At 35.0% G+C, this 13396-nt stretch overlaps 1 protein-coding gene across 1 annotated transcript; it reads right to left on the bottom strand.

The window, feature by feature from the left end:
- Nucleotides 1-4434: 4434 nt before the first annotated feature.
- Nucleotides 4435-12018, bottom strand: LOC117916011 (pleiotropic drug resistance protein 2-like). The gene is made up of 20 exons (XM_034831806.1): nt 11544-12018; nt 11247-11367; nt 10879-10967; nt 10701-10785; nt 10241-10531; nt 10061-10151; nt 9056-9956; nt 8785-8945; nt 8574-8677; nt 8272-8428; nt 8104-8184; nt 7782-7930; nt 7192-7524; nt 6786-7076; nt 6590-6673; nt 6039-6172; nt 5685-5912; nt 5409-5580; nt 5068-5322; nt 4435-4955 (listed from the first exon to the last, which is right to left on the bottom strand). Exons 1-20 carry the CDS (start codon nt 11909-11911, stop codon nt 4686-4688), a joined length of 4365 nt encoding a protein of 1454 aa, XP_034687697.1. The 5' UTR covers nt 11912-12018; the 3' UTR covers nt 4435-4685.
- Between the last annotated feature and the right edge of the window lie 1378 nt (nt 12019-13396).

The following is a 13396-nucleotide window of genomic DNA, read 5'->3' as shown; positions in this document are numbered from 1 at the left end:
ACTCATACAATATCCAAATTCTTATAAAAATCAATCAATTGGCCTTAATAATATCCTAAGTTGGAGATATGAAGGTAAATTATAATATTGAATTAATTAATAATGTTGCCTAATTAAATAAATAAAGAAGTCATAGTATATCCAAATTCATATATAAATCAATCAATTTATTAAATTTCCCATTTACAACTATGCCTAAGTAATCCAATATAAATATGAAACTATATGCAAATTTGCATTAAATAATAAATCTACCATTTCCCAAAATTCCAATTAAAAATATAGGAAAATTGAAATTATTTTAAATTTCCCATTTACAACCTATGCCTAAGTATTCCAATTTAAATCTAATACTATATGGGAAATTGTATAAAATAATCAATCTACCATTGCCCATCATTCCAATTGAAATTTTGAGAAAAATAAAATTATTTAAAACTTCCTATTTACAACCTATGCCTAAGTATTCCAATTTAAATGTAAATCTATGTGCAAATTCATATAAAAAAATTTCAATTTACCATTTCCAATCATTGCAATTATAAGTATGGGGACATTTAAATTAATTAAATTTTCCCATTTAACACATGTTTCATTAATTATTTATTATAATTTGAAACTATATGCATTTCAATTAAACAAACATTGTAATTAAATGATTAAGGTCCATGGTCAATCGATTTGGGGCACCCACGTAAAACCTTCAACCCTTCTCTCTTCCCTTCCCTTCAACATCCCTACACCCCATTCCTAGAACAAAAACCCTGTAGCCGAAACCCCAATCCATGACACCCAAAAGAGCTTCGACAACAACAGCAACCAACACTGACAAAGGGAAGAGGTCGATTGTGAAGGAAAATGTTGAGGCTCGTAAAAAGGCCACCTTTGATAAAGATATGTTCACAACCCTAGAGTTGGCACAAAGATGTAATTTTTATTTCACCAATAGAACAGTGATCCCAGGTAAGAACGTTAATTTTGCAAAGCTAGGTTATTTATGATTTGATAGCCTTTTTTCGAGAATGGGATGGCTACCTATTGTGTCCATGAAAGAGCTTGTTTATCCTAGGGTTATCAAATGTTTCTACTACAATATGACTCTCAAACGTTAATGGTGTAGAAATAAAGTTTGATGTGGCTGAACTTTGTAAGATTTTAGACATTTCGAACGAAGGATTATGTTTATATGAATCAAAGAAGTGGACAAAAGTTAATGGTTTCAAACCTTTAGAAGTTGTACAAAGGTTGTATGTCTATGAGAAGGCCAGTAGACCAATATCTCATTCCTTAATTGTGTTGAGTCAGGTCCTACAACACATGATTTAACAGTTTTCATTAATGTTATGTGATGTATGTTGTAATTGATAATGATTAAATATTGCTTATAAATTCAATTTATAAGTATAAAAGTAAGATGGACAAAAGACCCATGTGTTATTGTAAGTATGAACGTATAGGCCTTTTCATATCAAAAACACAAAAGAACAATAGTTTTTTGTTTTATCGTGTCCATTATATCATATAAATATATTTAACTAACTCATGAAAATAAATTGATATTAATGAAATACACATAGTACATTTCATTCTTTGTAACAATTTTTTTATTTTAGTAACATCTGCATTGCTTTATATAGGTTGACGAGTATGATCCACAAAAACCTCAACAACTAGTTACCAACTTACTGATGCCTAATACCTATAATAAATCTTCAAAGTCATCTTCTTCTTATTGGTTGTAGCATCATTATTTGTTCTTTATTATTTACTATCTCTCCTCTTCCTATTTTAATTATTGCTAAGTAAATATATATATTATATTTAAAATTATTATCTATAAACTCTAAAACTTTAATATATTATATTAAAATATAATGTTAGTGTCATAATACTTATAGTATTTATTTGTATTAATATTGATTATGTTAGTATACATGTAATATTTAGATGGTTATTATTATTATTATTTATATTAAAATATAATGTTAGTGTCATAATACTTATAGTATTTATTTGTATTAATATTGATTGTGTTAGTATACATGTAATATTTAGATGATTATTATTATTATTATTATTATTATTATTATTATTATTATTATCATTATCATTATTATTATTATTATCATCATCATCATCATCATTATTATTATTATTATTATTATTATTATAATTATTATTAGTCAGTTTTAGCCCAACATTTGCAAAACCTTCAAAACCAACCGATTGTTTTAGAAACCCAAAAATTTCAAAACTTCTTGTATAGCTACTTCGTATTCGTTCACATATTTAAGAGATTTTAGGTTTTTTATGTCAATGGTTAAATCTTTATTATTACTATTATTATTATTATTACAACACCCTATGACCTAACAAAGCTATCACCTCTCAAGTAAATCAATTACTCCTCATAGGCAAAAAAAATTATATATATATATATATCATCTACAAACAAGAAGTGAAACACCTCTACTCCTCATCACCCCTCCCTTGCACCTTAAAACATGAATTAGGACCATCTTCCTCTATTCTTTTTTAAATACAACCCGAGTGTATCCATTGCTAATACAAAATAAGTTAAGAGGCAAAGGACCCTCTTGCTAAAGCCCTTGCAGTTCTAAAAGAAGTTTGTGGGAGTACTATTCACTAGCACCAAGAACCTAACTATAGGGATGCACCATTTAGTCTACTCAACCCACTTCTAAACAAAACCAATTTTTTCAACCACTAATATTAGGAAATTCCAATTGACATGGTTATAAACCTTCTCAATATTTTAATTTATGGACTACTTCCTTTATGGATCCTTCAACTTTGAGTCTACTGCTTATTTTCAGTAAGCACCATATCCAAAATTTGCTTACTCTTCACAAAGATAGTTTGAGAATTAAAAACTATGTTTCCCATTATTTTCATTAGCCTATTAGCCAAAACTTTAGTTAGGAGTTTATATACTTCTACTCCTCTTTTCTCAAGGACTAACACCAAGTCCATCTAAGCTTCTCTCATGGAACTCCATGAAGAGGCTCATTACTTAGGCCCTTACAATGTCCCAATAATGATACCAAAAAGCCATAGTAAATCTATCTAGATTGAGGGCTTTATCCCCAATTAACCCAAAAAGAGCTACAAATCTTCCTCTTTTGTGAAAGGTACCTCCAAACTCCTTGAGACCTCTCTATATATCTAATGACTTAGGTGTTTCACTGATTGGTAAGTCTCCACACTCCCTCATAGGAACTAAATTTATAGAAAAGATAAAGTATGAGGAATTGTTAGGGTTACAAATATAAGAATAGGTGTCTTCGGTATAAGAATGGGTTTCTTCAACTTTCTCAAGATTTTTCATAAGTGTACTGTAGTTTTAAAAAATAATTCGTAAACTATGTTAAGGGAAATAATGTTTCCAAATTTATCATAGTTTTTCTCAACTAGGAAAGAGACTTTAGATTTGAAGCAAAAAATCCTCTCTTGAAGAAACAATTTCTTTAAAAAAAAAAATTATAGGTAAAAATTATCTCTTGAAAATACATTTTTTAAAAATTCTTTAAAAAAAAATTATAGGCTAAAATCAACTCTCAAAGAGATGATTCTTTAAAAGGAAAAAAAAAAAAATCTATGGGGGAGAAATCATTTCTTGAGAGACAATTTCAAAACATTAATTTAAAGAAAACAAAATGTTTTCATGTTTTCTTAATAATATTTTAAGAGATGTTTTCTTATATTTTAATAATATATATATTGTAAAATTAATTGATTTTATGTTTATTATTATTGATATATTATTTATAATTATAATATTTATAAAAGTATATATAAATTAAGTTTATATTAAAAAAAATATTTTGGTCTTTATCTTGAATTTTATCTTTCAATTAATTTAATTAATTATTATAAAAAATATATATTAATTTAATTTTATACTCTTTTTTCTTTCTGCTATAAATAATAAATATTTGAATATTTAAATTTTATTTATTATTGTTTTTTCTTTCACTTCCACGTTACTTCTTAATATTGTTTTCACTAACAATTATTTTCAATCAATTTAAAATATTGAGAATAAATAAAATTTTAATTGAAAAAATAAACATTTATTATATATATTATAAATAAAAAATAAAAACAAAAACTAAATTGGTTTTTATTTATAATTACAGTCAGGCCTTTCATGCTACAAAACCCAAAATCCTACCGACAAGTGAGTCTATGCTGAACCATCCTTCTCAGCGTCAGCTAGATTTCAAACAGAATTAGGAGTGGCTTAATGGATCTTGCCCTTGGACGTGAGGTGACTGATGAGGAGAAACAAACCCTTATTGGATCAAGACCCGGTCCTGTACAGAATTGATATTAATCCCCTCGCAGATAGGGATCCAGGCATGAAAAAGAAATTAAGCATAGGCAATATGGCTGAGAAGATTATAAACCAAGTACTCGGAAACCTCTTCAGATGTCCTTCCATTACTTTTTTGAAGCAAGGAGGCTCTCGGCCACAAACGGAAGCATTTATGGTAAATCGACAAGAAAGAATAATTACATACTGATAACCAAATGAAAACTAAAGTCAAGCAAACTTGTTACAAAGAAAAATGAAGGGGAAAAGAAGAGGAAACACTTTGATGTTCTCTCTATTAACTATAATATTCTATACTCTGTGTCCTAACCAAAGGGTTGAAGTTTCTCTATCTCCTCTGGAAGTTAAGGAACTTGATGCCATAGGCAAACACGAAGAAGAAGAGGAAGACCCAACCCACATGAGCAAAGACTACAGGTACAAGGAAGTCATGATCAAAACCCAAATTTTCCTTGATGAATTCATTCACTGGCATTGGACTGCTTCCAGTTATTTCAAGATCAGTTGTAATGTCACCCACTTGAGATGCAAAAATGCCGTAGATTGTCCAAGCAACTGGGGAACCCCAGTAGTACCATCTCCACCATATTGGGATTAGCTGCAAACATGAAATGCTTTCAAGGTTAAAGATATATTTATGGTGACTAAAATAGGCCCTACTAACTATAACTACATCACCATTAATGTCACGAGTTAGAGAAGACACATACCGGCCTGGGGATGAGGAAACCAGAGAACAAGTTCCAGAAACTAAGGAAGAAGGAACTAACAATAGCAGCAATTTGATGGCCGGGAGTGAGAGCAACAACCATCATCCCGTACATTGAGAAGTAGGTAAAGCACATGAATATGAAGTAGTAGAAATAGAAGAACTTGTCCACTTTCCAGTGGAACCCAATCATGGAGTAAAGAAGAAGAGCATAAACCAAGGTTTGAATCGCAACATAAATTGTCTCTATGGCCACCTGCAGAAGGAAAGATGCATATAAATCATAGATGCAGAAGACTTTCATACTTAAATATACTGCAACTGAACTATTTTGTCCCATACCTGAGCAAATGCATAAGGCAACTCCGAGTACATTCCTGCTGCTCTTTCACGGTAGAATACTGTCCTCTCAACTGCCACAACAGATTGGACTGAAGTAGCATTGGTAGCTCCGAGGAAAAGAACAGCAGCATAGGTAGCACCCAGTAGATTGATCAAGTCTTGTTGTTTGTGTCTGTCGAGAAAATAGTTTGTAAACTTCATTAACCACATCCAAGGAAGTAAATTAGTAGAAAGCAAAACGGAATGTAGTTCAAAATTAATTAATTCTAGGCTTACATCTGATCTCCTTTGCTCCAGAAGATGACACCGAATAAAACACCAATGACAATCGTCATGAAGAAGCGGATAGCATTATACTCAGAGTTCCTCCAGTAAGAGTAGTGCTGCTTCCAGAAACAAGCCTTGCATTGGGTTATAAAGGATTGGGAGTATTGGGTGGGGAAGTAAAGATCTTTTGACCCTGGTTCTGGAGTGCTTAGTTCTTTAATAAGATTCTGATTTCTCCTGAAAAAGATGAAAAAGGAAAATTGATGGAACAATCAGTATATAAACATTCCGCAAAGGGAGGTGAAAGAGGGTGGTAGCCAAAAAAAGGGAGGAAAAAAGGTCTCAATTTTGTCTATCACTGACCGATAAAGATCAGAGCTGGCATAAACTTCAGCGAAATCAATGTCAAGTTGAGCCTCAACTGCCGAACTGCTGATCTCAAGCATCCAGGTAGCTGGATTGTAACCCTCTTTGATCTTGGTAACCCCTGGAACAGACTGCAAGAGGTTTCAGGAATTAGTTTAAGTTGGATACCTGATATCTGGACTCTACAGATCAGGTTCTTGGTTTTGAAAACCTTCAGTACTTAGGCAAAATATTTGCTAGTCTATATGTTTTCAATCAAAGCCAAAATTTCAGGATTTTTTATAGTGAAAGTAGAGGAGAATAGATGTTAGAATAGATAAGAAACTTCTTGCAAACTACCAAAAAACTTCAGTTGTTTGGAAATGAACCATCAGAAACTTAGACACAGAAAGAGAGCACTTTTTCTATTCCTCTTTTTTTTTTCCCCCATTTCTGAAGTGAGAACCATTTGGGACTAGAAAATTGGATTTACCTACATCAGAATTTAGAAAGGAGGCGTGGTTTTAGCAGGCTTGGAATCAATCACATAAAGAAAAAGGGAAACGAACCTCAAAATATTCAACAAGCTTGTGAGAGTGTCGACCTAGAGGTCCGGCGTAAATGACTTGCCCTCCTCTCTTCATCAACAGCAGCTGTGAAAATAAAAAATGATATGAAGTTGAAATACAGGACATGGACCGATCATGATTACGGGCAGAAATGCAGCAAGCTACAAGAAGGTACAACTATAAAATTGAAATATACCTCATCAAATGCTTCAAAAATATCAATGCTCGGTTGGTGAATTGTACATACAACAGTTCGCCCAGTATCCACTGTATTCCTTACAGTACGCATCACAATTGCAGCAGCTCTAGCATCAAGGCCTGAAGTGGGCTCATCCATAAATACGATGGAGGGATTAGCAACCAACTCTACAGCTATGGTGAGCCTCTTCCTCTGTTCGGTTGAAAGACCACCCACACCCGGAAGTCCAACTAGAGCATGCCTCAATGGATTCAACTCAACCAAATCCATAACTTCTTCAACAAACATCTACAAAGAAGAAAGAAAATCACGTTAACTACATTGCCCATCAGCTACAATTTATTGTAACTAATCATAATCTTTAAAACATAATGGCAGTGATTCCAATGAATAAGCGACATACCTTTCGTGTTGAATCCTTTACATCTGAAGCAAGACGGAGCCAGGCAGAGTACAAGAGAGATTCATAAACCGTCACATATGGTGAGTGGATGTCGTTCTGTTCACAGTAACCGCTGACCCGAGCAAATGTGGCTTGGTTCTTTGGGTAACCAGAAATGCTTATGCTTCCTTCAATGTACCCACCAGTCTTCCTTCCTGCTAACACGTCCATCAAAGTGGTCTTTCCAGCACCACTCACACCAACTAGTGCAGTCAGAATACCAGGCCTGAAAGCACCACTAACATCACGCAGCAGTTGCAGACGGTCCTCTTCAACCCCTTCACTCTTCATTTCCTGATAAGGAACCAAGATTCATCAATAGAAGTTATAGTACAACATCAGAAATCTACATTGATTTCAGAAAACTTTAAAAGTATCTGTAGCAAGCTCTCAAAACTGAAACATATGGCTTAAGTATTCAACCAAAACAACAGCACAAGAGTTTAGTTGCCATTTCATCACCTGTTCTTCAAATTTTACTTAAACAAAGCAGAGATAGATATTGTCACATGGATACTGTAGATATATAAGCGCTGAGAAACATGACTTACAGCAGGCATATCCACATAGTAATTCACATGGCTGAATGCAAGCGAAAGGGGCTGGAAGGGCAGAACCATTCCTTTTCTAGATCCATTGTCTGCAGCACTAATAGCTGAGCTGGAATCCCCTTGAGCATTTCTCACAGCCATATCAATACCTGTAATTGGTGATGCAACATTAGATGAGCAATATTGGTCTTAAAGGCGATGCTTATTTGATTACTTTTAAGCCAAATGTCTACTTTGGGATATGTAACATACAGAGTTGAGAAAGAAAAGAGGGAAAGCGACCAAATTGAGACCTAAAAGAGGCAGGAGTAGGATTACCAACCTTCATTATTGGATGTCAATCGCCTCCTACTATTGTCATCAGGGTTGTCCTCCAGTAGTAGAGATTTAGTGTCCCCAGGAGCTGGAATTGAATTTGGGGAAAGAACCAACACATGAATCTCATTCCCATAACATAAAACCAATTAATGAATGAGAAATATTGACTTACGATTGAAGAATGTTAGCGCTGCAATGAAAAGTACATTGAAAAGGAGAGAAAATGCGAAAAGCGCTCCAACACAAATCCAATACCAATGTTCATCAGAAAATAGGCCTCTTTCCTTAAGAAGTGTTACTCCAACTGAATCAGTGGAATTGGGGACAGGCTGTGCAAATGAAACATTAAGGTATTATTAAGCTTATATGATGGCTCTGGCTATGAAATTAACGGACCAATGTAGCCACAAAAGAAATGGTTAAATTCACTACAGTTCATAAGTAGTTATCTTTTCTACAGAATGGAGTACTTACATTGTTCCATCTCTCATCAAGAAATTCATTGATGGCAATTGCATTTTGTCCATACATCATAGGTGAAGCATAGTAGCCCCATATCATCCATGGCTCAATATCAACTGCAAACCGAGAGGGAAATGGTTATATTTAAGTACAAGATAACTATATGCAGTGTCTTAGTTGAACAATAAGAAGTTTAACAATAAAAAGCAAATGAATTTCTCACCTCTGGCCACCACATAACCTCCAAGCACGAAAACAATGAGCAAGGTAAAGGTACCAAGTGTGTTTGCAACAACTGGTGTCCTTCCAGCGGCTGCGATGAAACGGAAGAGAGAGAGAGCCATTTGATGAACACCAAAGAAAGCTAAGAACTGTTTGAAGAACCTGAAAATGTGGGAGATATGTCAATAAATGAAACTCCCTCTTGTGAGACAATGAGATCTAAAGAGCATTAAACCAACAAACTGAAAAACAAGTAAAAAGTCTGCACTTACCTACTGGCAGCAGGAGCAAATCCAATGGTGTAATATGTAAGAACAATCCAAATCCCAGATTCCATCAGGGAGACAGGAATTCGGAGGACCCAAATTGGCAGGGCAAAAGCCCATGCAGGGAAAAACAAGAAATCCCGTTGTTTAAAGAACACAGGAAGCCTGAAAACTGTCATTGCAAGCTCTGCCATCCCATTAAACATTACATTAACGAGACTGAAAAACAGTGCTCCCCAAAATTTTGGTGCATCTCCTAACTGACCAGATTTCATTTCTGTTCTCAAGAAGACAGTCATGGCTATTGTTCCCATGATTAATAACTGGCTAGTCTTGAATATGTATACAAAAGAATTCCGCTTCATCAGCAGCCATTCCCTTGAAAAGCATGCTCTGAAGAGTTCCCAGTTGGAGATACCATACTTTTCCTTCACCAGAGCAGCTGGATGGGCTCTAGATTTGTCATAAGGAACACTAATATCTTCTGAGATCTGCTGGCCAATGTGGAAAGAGTTGAAGCTCCGTGCAAACTCAGGTACTGAGATATACCTGTAAGGTTGGTTTTTCCTAAACCAGTATTGCTCTTGGTCCTTCTTGGAAGTTACTTCTTGCAGAAAGTCCGCAACCCCTTTCCTTTCTGGACATCTAAAGCCCATATGCTCAAAGAATTCAAGAACATTCTCACGCGGACCTTGGTATACAATCTTGCCCTCTGAAAGAAGAATAATGTCATCAAAAAGATCATATGTTTCAGGTGCAGGTTGCAAGAGAGAGATGACCATGGTTATATCCATAATATGGACCATCTGCTTCATGAACTTGACAATCTGAAAGGTTGTGGAACTGTCCAACCCTGTTGATATTTCATCCATGAAAAATGCTTTTGCTGGTCCAACTAACATTTCACCTGCATTCAATATAATTCATTCCAGTTAGAAATTTAGAAAGTGATTATCAGAATTGAGTATCAAACATTCCTTCACAAAAATTCTCTAACATAACTATACATACCAGTAGTAACACGCTTCTTTTGTCCACCAGAAATGCCCCTTCTCATCTCATCTCCAACCATAATATCAGCACAAATATCCAGCCCAAGTATCTGATGGAAAATCAGTAGATGATCAGCTTGTCAGGCTGCTTGGTAAATGAGTGAATAAAGATTCAATTTCAGAATAGAGTGCAACAAACCTTGAGAACATAATCTGTGATCAAACTGGTTTCTTGGCCAGCCATGGCTGTGGCCTTCATGAATGCATCAATCTCAGGATCTGGTTTTATACCTGCTTCTTTCTCCCGTCTTGACAACTCCACTAGCATTTCATACCTGGTTCCAACTCCCAAGCAACGTCCTGAGAAATCCAATGTCTCACGGACTGTCATCTCCCCATAGTGAAGATCATGCTGGCTGATATAAGCGCATGTTCTCTGGGGAACGAATTCGGAGAATTCATGACCACAGTAGGTGATTTTGCCAGTTATCTGTTCATAAAATAATTATTAGTATGCGGAAAAGAAAGTCATAATCCATTTGATTATGTACTTAGGCCTAGGTCAAGTGAGTTTTTCATTTTCAAAAGAACAAAATGATTCAAGTTTTATTTCATTTTTGTCAAACTCAAAGAATTAAGGGGAGAGAGAATGGACAAACCCTTAGATTATCATCTGGTTCCCCTGAAAGTGCTTTTAGAAAAGTTGTTTTTCCGGAGGCAGGAGGCCCAAGAAGCAGAGTCATCCTGAAGAGCAATAAATCAATAGATGAATCACATGAAGTAAGTTCGAAGACAAAAATTGAACACCATACTAGTATTCCTGAAACATGAACTCACCTTGATGGCCTTATAATTCCGCTTACGTCTTGGAGTATCTTGACAACCCTTTTTTTGGATGGAGAAAGACCAATCATTCCCATTACACCCTATTCACATTAATTTCAAGGAAAATATAATTCTCAGATATTACTGCTAGAAAGCTAGGAAAATGGAGAAAGGAAGAAAACATTGACATAGGAGAAAGAAAAAGCAGGGGAAAGAAAATATTTCTCCTAATATCATGAAATTAGGGATCACAAGCACCAATTTCCACTGCTTTTACTCATTTGAAAAGAAAATTATACCTTTTTCTCTACTCGGAAGAAAATCTCAACTCTAATTAACAGGAAAGGAAAGCAAATGAAGAAACAAAAGAAAGAAGATACCTCAACGGCATTCAAAGTGGAATTGAGCAGAGTTGGAAGAGCTCTAGTCCCAACATATCCATCTCCTTCAATTGAAAAATTCTGGAATCTCACTTCTATCTTAGGAATCTCAATCCCTACCCTGTATCCATAAAATTCAACAATAAACAAAGCCTCCAAACACTCAAATAAATCATTAAACAAACTTTTTGGAAAACAAAATGTTTTTCATTGGATTGAAAGTTTTTTCCTCCGTGTTTTTCCTTAATAGCCGAAGAAGCATTCGAAAGCGGAGAAAAGGAGAAAGAAGAAGCAGACCTATCGGTTCTGTCCCTGAGCCTCGTGAGAAACCTCTCGTTATCATCCTCAACAACTTTCAAGATACTCTCCATCAACTGCCTCTTATCTTGGGGTCCAAGATGACTAACATCAACTTCATTTTGAACAATTCTTCCATTGCTCAACACCTGCTTCAGCATCCCCTTCCTCATCCGATCGTAGGTCGGTAACCTCTCAATCGCGGCCCATTTAAGTTCCTCCTCGTCGTCGGCCTCCTGCCGACCGCTCCTCTGAAACACATCCGGCGCATTCCACACCTCCCGTATACTCGCCGACCTCCAGCTCCTGCGACTGCTCGCCATGCTCGCCGACCGCGCCAGGTCGTCCCCGGCCAGTGCTGACGCCATTGCTTGTAAATGTCAGTCAAAACAGTGCGTTTTGGTCGAGAAGTGGAGTGAAGGAATCAACGTGATTTTCCACGTGTAGATTCAAAACGCAATGTTTCTCTCTGAAAACGAGAGCGGAGGTGAAGCTGAAGGAGCTTTCAGTAGTGATGACTTTATAGGGAGAGAGTCAGCGATCATACATGAAGGTGACGAGCATGCGTCTTGTGTGTGCTCTTTCTCGCTCTACTTTCTCTCTCTAAAAATGGGTCAAATTTGGCGCCACGCGCGTTGAAAAGTTAACAAATGATTCGCTGTGTCGCATTCTGGTCGTGTAAACATGGGGGTTTTGTTTTGGAGCGTTGGATGAGGACGGATGCCGGAATCAACGGTTAATTTTGGGTGTATATTGCTGACCTGTTACAGAAGCTTCCATTAAGCGATCCTTAAAAAAATTCCGGGTGGGTTTTGTTACTTTTGTATCCCGCAAGGCGTTTAAAGCGCGTGTAATCTGTTTGCTTAATTGTTAATTTGTCATTAATAAATGTGATGAAGAATTGGGCGCGTAGGTTCACGTGGGCCCACATGATCTGTATTCCCTAAGAAAATATTTAATTTTTAAACCAAAATTCTAAATTTTGACTCTTACAACTTGGAAAATACGATCCGGATGTAACTTGGTATCCAAAAGACCAAAACCCAAAATCTTCTAAAAATATTTTTAAAACAGCATTTAATTTAATCATAATTAAATATAATTTACAAAAATAAAAATTGAGTAGAAATGATGAAAAAGTCGATCAGATTTGAAAACTTAAGATGTCAATTCAGATAAAAATTTCATTGATTTTTCAAATATGAACGGCTACATTCGGATACCCATATTTGTAATCTAACGCAATATATTTGACATATTGACAAGGGTTGACATATTGACATATTAATTGGAGCTTAATATGGAAGTTGACTATGTGAATTGTGAAGTGTTTTAACTCTATAGAAGAGGAAAGTAAAGACAAAGTGTATTTAAGTCCATTTATAAGAATTTTTTTTGGATAAAAACTAAAATATCATAATATGAAACAATGAAATAATGAACCAATATATACATAAACAATGAAACGTTAACGGGCATACATAAGCTAATAATATGTTATCGAATAAACATTTAGTTGATTCATAGACCAAAGTGATCCCCTTTCTTCTTAATTCGACGTACCGATTTTATATGTAATTATTTTTACATGTCATATAAAAAAAATCCATGTATTAATGTGAAATTATGGTTATCCTCAATTTTCAAATTAGGGTTGTTGGAGAGGTTTAAAAAATTTATCTTGTATTTGATGCAATAACCTAGATTAATATGTAATAAAAGATGAAAATAAATAAATAAATAAAATGATTGAGCACAAACTTATTCTCTCCTTTTAAGACTCACTTTGGCATTTTTGTTTTTATTTTCTTTGCTCCTACTTTGTATGATAGGAAATAGGGGTGATATTGGAG

The sequence above is a fragment of the Vitis riparia genome, chromosome 6 (assembly GCF_004353265.1).
Source record: "Vitis riparia cultivar Riparia Gloire de Montpellier isolate 1030 chromosome 6, EGFV_Vit.rip_1.0, whole genome shotgun sequence".
Classification (NCBI taxonomy): Eukaryota; Viridiplantae; Streptophyta; class Magnoliopsida; order Vitales; family Vitaceae; genus Vitis; species Vitis riparia.
Note: the sequence above shows the minus strand (reverse complement) of the source record. Positions and strands in the feature narration are given on the sequence as shown.

Excerpts from the sequence above, each read along its gene's own strand:
- LOC117916011 (XM_034831806.1), bottom strand. The coding sequence starts at position 11,911 with ATGGCGTCAGCACTGGCCGGGGACGACCTGGCGCGGTCGGCGAGCATG. Across the intron at positions 11,368-11,543 it reads CTCAGGGACAGAACCGATAG|GGTAGGGATTGAGATTCCTA; the intron begins GTCTGCTTCTTC and ends TTATGGATACAG. Across the intron at positions 7,525-7,781 it reads ACTATGTGGATATGCCTGCT|GAAATGAAGAGTGAAGGGGT; the intron begins GTAAGTCATGTT and ends GTTCCTTATCAG.